The sequence below is a fragment of the Lycium barbarum genome, chromosome 2 (genome assembly GCF_019175385.1).
Source record: "Lycium barbarum isolate Lr01 chromosome 2, ASM1917538v2, whole genome shotgun sequence".
NCBI classification, from domain to species: Eukaryota; Viridiplantae; Streptophyta; class Magnoliopsida; order Solanales; family Solanaceae; genus Lycium; species Lycium barbarum.
In genome coordinates this window covers 149,381,530-149,390,996 of record NC_083338.1, presented here as the reverse complement: position 1 = coordinate 149,390,996, position 9,467 = coordinate 149,381,530, and the positions used below count along the sequence as shown (strand labels likewise).

The 9,467-nt window shown below is 31.8% G+C and overlaps 1 protein-coding gene across 1 annotated transcript; it reads left to right on the top strand.

Moving 5' to 3' along the window:
• The first annotated feature begins 2,964 nt into the window (after positions 1 to 2,964).
• LOC132628048 (probable jasmonic acid carboxyl methyltransferase 2) lies at positions 2,965 to 8,847 on the top strand. Its single transcript, XM_060343738.1, has 4 exons — positions 2,965 to 3,209; positions 3,771 to 4,175; positions 7,139 to 7,414; positions 8,298 to 8,847. The coding sequence occupies exons 1-4, from the start codon at positions 3,135 to 3,137 to the stop codon at positions 8,670 to 8,672; spliced, it is 1,131 nt and encodes a 376-aa protein (XP_060199721.1). The 5' UTR covers positions 2,965 to 3,134; the 3' UTR covers positions 8,673 to 8,847.
• Positions 8,848 to 9,467: the final 620 nt, after the last annotated feature.

Genomic DNA, 9,467 nt, shown 5'->3' with positions numbered 1-9,467 from the left:
ATCTAGTCTTAGGTTTAGGAACAGGTGCATCCTTGGTGAAGCCTATAAACTAACAAGCACAATTTCAGTCATTCTTCACCACTGCAAGTTAGCTCTTTAAATAAAAAAAATAAAAAAAAAGAGAGAGAGAAGAGAAAGAAATATAATACTTAGTAAAGAGCTAGCATTTTTAAAGATGGAAGAATGACTGACCCTTCAAATGGACTAGTCTTTATTTTTATCCTTTAGAATCCAACTTATACCTAGCGGGCATGAGTTCTTTAAGGGAGGGGTCATTTGCACAATTACCCTTTAGAGGCACTAGTCTTTAATTTTTGCTCCTCAAATTGGTGATCTTTAATTTTTAGCCTCCGTTTAATACCATGAGGTTTGAGGTTCGAATTCCGGCTCAATCCAAAATCGCAAGACAGAGTTTCGTAGCAAAGTTAAGCCTCAGGCAGAGTTTTAAATGCAAGGTAGAGTTTTGGATTTAAAACTCTGCCTTTGCTAATCCAAATCTCTACTTTGCGAAATTTCTTTTTTATTTTTACTGAGCTGAGGTCAGTGTATTAGGAGAAAGACAAAAATTAAAGACCGCCAATTTGAGGGCCAAAAATTAAAGACCAGTACCTTTGAAGGGCAATCCGCACAAAAAAAATATAAGGAGACTGACATAATTTATGAATATTATGATGCGTAACTTATGCTTAGGCAAAAATTAAAGACAAACACAAAATACGCCCAAAAGTGCAAATGACCAATAGTCCAATTAGCCTAGAAGATGCACTAGCTAAGCTAGTAGCTACTAGCTATTATTATTATAAGCTTTTCAAATTAATTTTCAGTTTTCTCTTTAATTAAAAAAAAAATTATGAACTAAATCAAGATATATACACTTGTACGTAGATCACCTCATTAAAGATAAAATAAAAAAATTCAAGTTAAGGTTATTCTAAATGAAAAAAATAACTATCTTTGGGACAAATATATTTTACAACATATCAACATAAATTAAAGGGAAAAGGTGCAAATATACCTCTCAACTTTGCAATTTAGAGCAGATATGCTCTCGTTACAAAAGTGGTGCATATATATCTCTGCCGTTACAAAAATGGTGTAAATATACCCTTGCAATTACAAAATGGTGCAAATATACCCTTTTCACTAACGGATTTTTTTTTAAAAATCATTTAATTTATTTTTTAATTAAAAAAAGTATACCTATATTTTCTTTAGTAGATATAATTTTCTAAAGCCACATGATAATTTTTTTTTCTGGTGGGTCGGGTCTGGTAAGTTTAAAAAAATGGGTAGACTTATTTTTTTAAAGTCACGAAGATATTTTTTGAAACTTACCAGACCCGACACACCAGAAAAAAAAATTACCATGTGACTTTAGAAAATTATGTCTACTAAAGAAAATATAGGTAGACTTTTTTTTATGGTAATGTACAAAAGAAAAGCTCAACAAATTACCAAAATCATTTTAATTTTGAATATGCACTCTCAATCTACAAGTCCATTCAATGCAAAAAAATCATCTCCTAATTTGACTTCTACTGCCAAATCCTGAAACCTTTAAACACATTTAGTAACAGAAACAATATAAAGGGCCAATCTTTTGATGTTTTTTTTCCCATTAATAGAAAGATTCTAATTTCTCTCAGATATTTAAAAAAATGGGTAGATTTATTTTTTTAAAGTCACGGAGATATTTTTTAAAACTTACCAGACCCGACACACCAGAAAAAAAAAATTATCATGTGGCTTTAGAAAATTATGTCTACTAAAGAAAATATAGGTAGACTTTTTTTTTATTAAAAAATAAATTAAATGAATTTTAAAAAAAATTTCGTTAGTGAAAATGATATATTTGCACCATTTTGTAACTGCAGGAGTATATTTGCACCATTTTTGTAACAACAGGGGTATATATGCACCACTTTTGTAACGAGAGACATATCTGCTGTAAATCACAAAGTTGAGGGGTATATTTGCACCTTTTCCCTAAATTAAAACGGGTGAAATATTTGTTTCGAAGACATTCAGCAGCTCAAAATTAAATAAATAATGAGATAAGAAATGAAGTTTAATTTAAGACCGCAACTTCATATCCAGGCTAGCTCAGTTCCCACAAGCAAATTATAGCCCCCTGAATTTGGATAGAGTTAAAAAAATTCGCATCTTTAGTGTAAATATTATCTTACTCTATAAAGTCATTTAAATTATATCTACATGTACGTTTCTTAAAACTTCAATTTAAATCTTACAAGATAATTACGATAAATTTTTTGGTAGACATTACTCTCGTGAACTTATTTCTTTCGAAGACATTTAGCAACGCAAAATTAAATAAATAATGAGATAAGAAATGAAGTTTAATTTAAGACCGTAACTTCATATCCAGGCCAACTCAGTTCCCACAAGCAAATTATAGCCCCATGAATTTGGACAGAGTTAAAATTTTTCCCATCTTTAGTGTAAATAATACCTTACGCTATAAAGTCATTTAAATTATATCTACGTGTACGTTTCTTAAAATTTCAATTTAAATCTTATAATATAATTACGATAAATTTTGTGGTAGACATTACTCTCTCCGTTTCAATTTTATGTGAACTTATTTCTTTTATAGTCATTTTGAAAAAGACCGACTCCTTTTTAAATTTGAAAACGATTTAATTTAAATTTCTCATTTTACCCTTAATGAGAGGTTTTTATAACAACACAAATATTATGACATGTTTAAGACCACAAATTCTAGAAGTCTTCTTTCCTTCTTTAAACTATGTATTTAATTAAATAGGTTCACGTAAGTTCAATAGTTAGGAGGAGTAATAATACGGTAAAATGGGTATCAAATAGTACTTTAATTACAGATTAGCTGACAATAAAAACAAAAAAAATCTGTACGTCATATAACATAAATAAAGTCTTCAGTAAAATACTAGTAGTACGATGTATAAAAGTCGAACTTGTGGCTGTGGTGGAAGAGGTATCTTCTATCTTGTCCAAGGTTTAGGAACAGAAGCAGGCGTGCAGCCCTGGTGAAGCCAATAAATAAATAAGCACAATTTGAGTTATTCTTCACCACTGCAAAGCTCTCTGAAGAAATAAGAAAGAGAGGAGAAATAAATATAAATATAATTCTAAAGATGGAAGTCCTGCAGGTACTTCACATGAACAATGGAGAAGGAGAGACTAGCTATGCCAAAAACTCCAACATCCAGGTTCCATTCTAATTATCTTCATCAAATGATAAAAACAAGTCGAAAATATTTATTTTCCTTATCACTTCCATTCATTTAATTCATGCCTCAAATTTTCTTTTACGTGAAATGAAAAGATATTCTTGATTTTGTCAACATATATTGTTTCTCTAAATAAATCTCTGCATGCATGTGAGTGTGGCCAATTGATATTACAGTTAGCTTCTCTAAGGGAAGAATATTATTTTAGCCCTTTAATTCTCCAAAAGTGGAATTAAGTAAAGGCGGAAAGGCCACCAACTTGGCCTACTTTATAAGCTAATATAATCTATATTCTTTTTATCTCTAAAGTTCCAAGATTGGATTGATACTTAAATTAATTATCTAAGAAAGTTGAGCCAACTGAAAAGTTACATTATCTTTTTTCAAATGAAGATTCTTTTTTATATGAAAGACTTTTTTCAAACGAAGGCTCTTTTTTATATGAAAGACTGTTTAGATACTCGCTTTAATTTGCACATTCTGCTATTTTCCACTAAAAAATTGTACCAATCTTATTGAATTTGGTATATGACTTTGTAGAGGAAGATAATATCAGAGACGAATTCAAGACTTAAGGAATCAATTTTAAACATTATGTGCAACAACAAAATGATGCCAGAGAGCATTGGCGTTGCAGATTTGGGTTGTTCCTCTGGACCGAACGCTTTGATGGTCGTCACAGAAATGATAGATATCATAGATGCCACGTGCCGAAAATCGGGCAGCTCTTTCCCGGAGTTGAGAATTTCTCTTAATGATCTTCCGGGCAATGATTTCAATGAAATATTTAGGTCCTTGCCGGCATTTTTTCAGAAAATAAAAGAAGAAAAAGGTTCAGAAAGTTGCTATGTTGCTGGAGTTCCTGGTTCATTTTATGGAAGGCTTTTCCCCCTAAAGAGCTTGCACTTTGTTCACTCTTCCTCCAGTCTCCATTGGCTTTCTCGGGTCAGTGTGAAATTTCATAGTTTTTTGTTTCAATTTATGTTCTACCGTTATTATCTGATTAGTCAACAAGATTTTTTCTAATTGATCAAAAACTTGGATATCAAGTATAACTCAACTTTAAAAGAGTAGCTCATAAGATAAAGATTACCCAAGACATATATGAAGACCAAGTGTCTCATATGATTACACCAAGAACATGGGATTTGGTCAACACCCTCTTCATGCCCAGGCTTGGGGGCTGGAGCGTGGAAACCATAATATGATTACCCAACATCGGGAAAATAATGAAATGGAATGAGCATGACTCCGACACCATGTAAAAAGTGAATATTAAGTTGTCTAACTCAATCCCAAAGCTAGCTCATGATCATGTGTGAAAATTGCTAAGACCATATAAGAAGCCAAATTATCTTATATTGTCTAACATCTCACATCCGATAAACAATGAAATAGTATCTCTCATCCACCACCAACGTGAGATAGTAGCACTAATCACAAATTCGCAATTGTCTTAAATATATTTTGAATCATTAATTATTGTAATTTATATTATTACTACTTTTTATATAATTTTCTGTAATCAAATTTTAATTAACTTAAAGTTTAAAAAAAATTTATATCTGGATTATCATATAAAAAAATTAAATAATTTGATCCACGAACTCCAGGTCCCGCCACACATGATTTAATTGACTACCTGACGTTAAATCCAGACAAGTTAGTTAACAACGTAACCACTTACTGAGTTTTCGAAGTAAAAAATTACAGATAAGTAATGGACCATATCAATGACCAAATGAAATCAGATAAGACATAGTAACAAGAAACAATCAATTATTGTTACGTGTCAATTCTTGTTTGAAAATGTGGTCTCTAAATGACGGAGTAGTATAGGTTGCAGTTGCAACATTAAGATGTAAAACTCCAATATAATATCAGTGAGAGACCTCTGGTGGAAGATATATAGAGGGCTTTGTGAAATTTAAAACAAGTCTAATTAGCCACGAAAGGAAAGTTTAATCGCATTAGGAAACTTGTGTACTGACTACTGAGTTTAATTAAGTAACTATCTTAGCTTGACTTTGATTATGCCCATTTGGTTAAAGAACTTTAATTTCCACGAACCAAAAAATGTACATAACTGCGTTTTGATTAAATTAAAATTAGATATGTTTTGACAGATACGGTCTTAAGTAGTTTGGTTGATAGTAACGAGCCAAGGTATGTACCAGGTAGGCAGGTACCAGGGTACTTCTCTCTCTCTCTCTCTCTATATAGGGTCTTACCCATTTTTTAGTTCACTTAAATACCCTTGTTATTTTCTACTATAGCATTAAAGTTAAGGACTTTGTCGTCATTTCATCAGAAACCCCAATTTATCTCCTTCTCCCAATCACAAAACTTCCGCCCCCAATTAGATTTTTCTCCGCCTGTGATAATTTGAGCATCCAGCGATCCTAACGTTTTTAATCAATTCTGAGAATAGCAACAATACAAATCATTCTCCTCCTCATTTCCATTATAACATGTGATTATTTCAAAGATTACATAGAAAATAAATGCTGAAAATGTACAGAGCAAAAGTTTAGGGGGTTCCACAATTAGTCCAAAATTGAAATCGACATTGGTGGTTCTAATGGAGTTTAACAAATGACCCTGATGTTGCAAATGTCTAGCACTACAGATCTAAACATAAAACTATACCCAAAAGAAAAAGAAAAGAAAAAAAAAAAAGAAATGGCAGAGGAAAAGAGGAGGGAAGGGGGGGGGGGGGGTGGGGGTGTTTCGCAGGAAAACAAATTAATCAAGATGAAAGTTTCGAAAGAGATTGACGAGAAGGTTTGGCGGGATAGTGAAATTGAGAGGAATCAGATAAGAGGACAAAAAAAAAAAAGAGGGTGTAATGAGAAAAACAATGATTAAATTCTTATCTCCATTATAAGCAAACCTTCAGATCATAGAGAAAAACCATGGCTGCCTGTGATGAGTCTTTTCCCACCAGATTCAATGGCTGGAGTTTTAAGAAGGAAGAGGTGAATTAATTTGGGTTTTGTGATGAAATGACGATAAAGTCCCTAAGTTTAATGCTATGGTAGAAAATAGTAAGGGTATTTAAGTGTACTAAAAAGTGGATAGACTACTAACCTACAACCTTCATGTTTTAGGTTAGCAAAATCCATATATATATATATCTGAGGTCCATTAGATTTAGAAAACATTTTCTAACCGAAAAATTATGATATTTGGATTTAAAACAAAATTGTATTCTGAAAGGATAATTTTTTTTTAATTAAAATCGGCGTCTTCACAAAAAACTAACAAATATTTTTGAAAAACATTTTTTTTAAAACTCATGAGATTTGGAGTTTATGGTTCTCATAATAACGAGAACCATTTAAGTTAATATAAAAATATAAGTGAGCCCACTATAATTAGTAACTATGTATAGATATTTGATAGATTTCACCGGACATAAGTCATTTGTATTTTCATATTTTTTTTTTCTTGTTTTTTTTTTTTAAATCAAAATAAAACCAAATTGATATGCGATGAGGTGATTTTGTTGCACTTTATTAGTTGCAATCGGTGGAGGACAATCACAAACTTAGGAATTGACTCACCTTGATAGCAGACCTACCATTTATGGGAACCAGTCATATCAGACACCTTGCCTATCTCATTTATTTGAATCGTTTTGCGTTACCGAAAATGTGAAACCCAACATTTATTATTTTCTCTTGGATAAAAGATGATACAACATTTATACAATTAGATTGGTTGAAAGATATGCCGCCAATTCTATCTAATAAGCATTATTGATAACTCATGATGAATGATAGGTTACAACATGTTAAATTAACCAATAAAGTAAAAATCTTTACACTATCGGTCATGTAACTTAAGTGTTTTGTTGGAATTCAATGTAAACATTGATTTTGATAATTGGAAAAATCATCCAACAGGTTCCACTTGGTTTGGGTATTAATGCAAGGACAGCCCTAAACAAAGGGAAGTTATACATATCAAAGACTAGTCCAAGTGACGTCATCAATGCATACGTGTCGCAGTTTCAGAACGACTTCTCTTTATTTCTCCGATCACGATCGCCGGAGATAGTTCCCGGAGGGAGGATGTTGCTGTCACTGATGGGGAGGAGCTCTATTGATCCCACCATTGAAGATGGTTGCTACTACCAATGGGAGCTCCTTGCACATGCACTCTCTACTTTGGTCTCCAAGGTTGCTTTCTTCAACTTATCCTAGTTTTTTTGTTAAACGGTTCTTTTTTTTTTTTTTTAGTATACTGAATAATTTGAAAAAAACGAACGAAATCTTAGTCTTAAGATTCAATATGAACATCCTTCTCATATTTTTTTCGAGAGTTCAAATTAGTGTCGCATTTGATTTGACAATTTTTACGAGTCTTGTCGAGATATATATACCTATAAATTAGAAATAGAAAACATTTTTTTTTTATGTGGTATTGAATTTTGATGAGTTTAAGCAGAGCGACATAAACAGTAAGAATAACATAAAGTCAACCCAATCTACTCAGATTTGAGATATGTATAATTGTTACATGTATAAACCAATCTTTGATTTATAGTATTCGCTATGTTCAACGCACAAGAGATCTAATTTTGTAATTTATAAATATCATTTCTAGTTATACGATCCTCTTCTCAGGAGATCGACAAAACTCAAGATAATGCATATACTTGTCCTAACTAATCTCATCTCATCTTCCATCTTATTTTAGATAACTAGATTTGAATATACACGTATATACATGGTTACAAATCTAGTCATCTAGAATAGGATGAAGATGAATGAGATTGTTACAGCAATTCTATTCAGTGTTGGCTGATAAGGAAAAATATTTCTCCATTTTTGTACTTTTCATGTATGTGATAATAACTTGAAAATGAAGTAGCTTTTGGAGAAAAAATGTTTGAAATGTGATATATAGTTAGAAATTGAAAAAAAATAAAAAAAAATTAAGCCATATACATCTTTTGTCCTGAAGATTAATATGTGGCATACACACATATTACTCAAACTACCATCAATTTGGGACCAGTTTAGCGAATATTTATTAATCGTACGACTTCCTTTATTGCAGGGCCTAGTAGACGAGGAGAAAATAGACTCCTTTAATGCACCATACTATGCACCATGCCCTGAGGAATTGAAAATTACTGTTGAAAAAGAAGGCTCATTTAGGATTAATCGTATCGATGCTTTTGAGATTGAGTGGGACGCGAACATTTCTTCGAATTCACCAGCACAATGTGAAGACAAAAAAATATTATTATCAAGGGGCCAACAGGTGGCTAAAACAATAAGGGCTGTGGTTGAATCAATGGTGGAATCTCATTTTGGAAGTGAAATTATGGATGACTTGTTTAGTGTTTATAGTGATCTTGTGGATGTTTATATGTACAAGAAGAGAGCCATCTATGTTAATTTGGTTGTTTCTCTCACACGCAAGGACTGATTTATGCTCAAAGTAGTAGACTAAACAAAATGATTCTATGTAAACTCCACATGTTAATAAGTGGTCCGATCATTTCTTTTTTCAGTTTTTTTTTTTCAATTTCAATTGATTCAATACGTGTCAACTGCTTATTGTAACATTGTGCCTCAATTAATGAAATGCTTTTATATTAGAATGCTTGAAATGTTGACACTAGCTTACTAACAATATAATGTTATTTTATTATCACTTCTACAAGTATCTAGTTTAATATTAACTCATCAACTTTTCCGAACCTATATATATTATAAAGCTAGGCAATGAAAGAGTGATGTGGCACATCTCTTTGGCCAAAAATGTTATTTATCTATTTTCTTCTTTTTTGGCCTTTTCTCTCATTTTCCCCCTAAAACATAATAATAAAAATAAAAATAAGTTCTATAATTTTCCTCATTAATTACTAGTAAACTAAAAGATACAACGTGAGTTATTATTCTAGAGGACATGCCTGAAGAGTTGGAACGTATATGAGTTAATTTCACGATAATATCAAATATAATTAAGAAACTCAATTGTCTTCTCTTTAAATGGACATTGCAGTTGCTCTTTTGTTGTCAGGTTGTGTATCTAAGGAAATGTACCGAAGGAATTTACACTAGGATGAAGTCAGTAGTGCTTGAGTGATTTTTTTTTATTGGAGAATTTCGAGTTAAAATGATGATCGTGTCGTTTTACATTGTTATGCTTCTGGAGTAACTTTAGTTCAAATTCTTTTTCTCAATCTCCTTGTTGCAGTTCTCCAAGCAATTTGCAGAT

Excerpts from the sequence above, each read along its gene's own strand:
- LOC132628048 (XM_060343738.1), top strand. The coding sequence starts at position 3,135 with ATGGAAGTCCTGCAGGTACTTCACATGAACAATGGAGAAGGAGAGACT. Across the intron at positions 3,210-3,770 it reads CCAAAAACTCCAACATCCAG|AGGAAGATAATATCAGAGAC; the intron begins GTTCCATTCTAA and ends ATGACTTTGTAG. Across the intron at positions 4,176-7,138 it reads GTCTCCATTGGCTTTCTCGG|GTTCCACTTGGTTTGGGTAT; the intron begins GTCAGTGTGAAA and ends ATCATCCAACAG.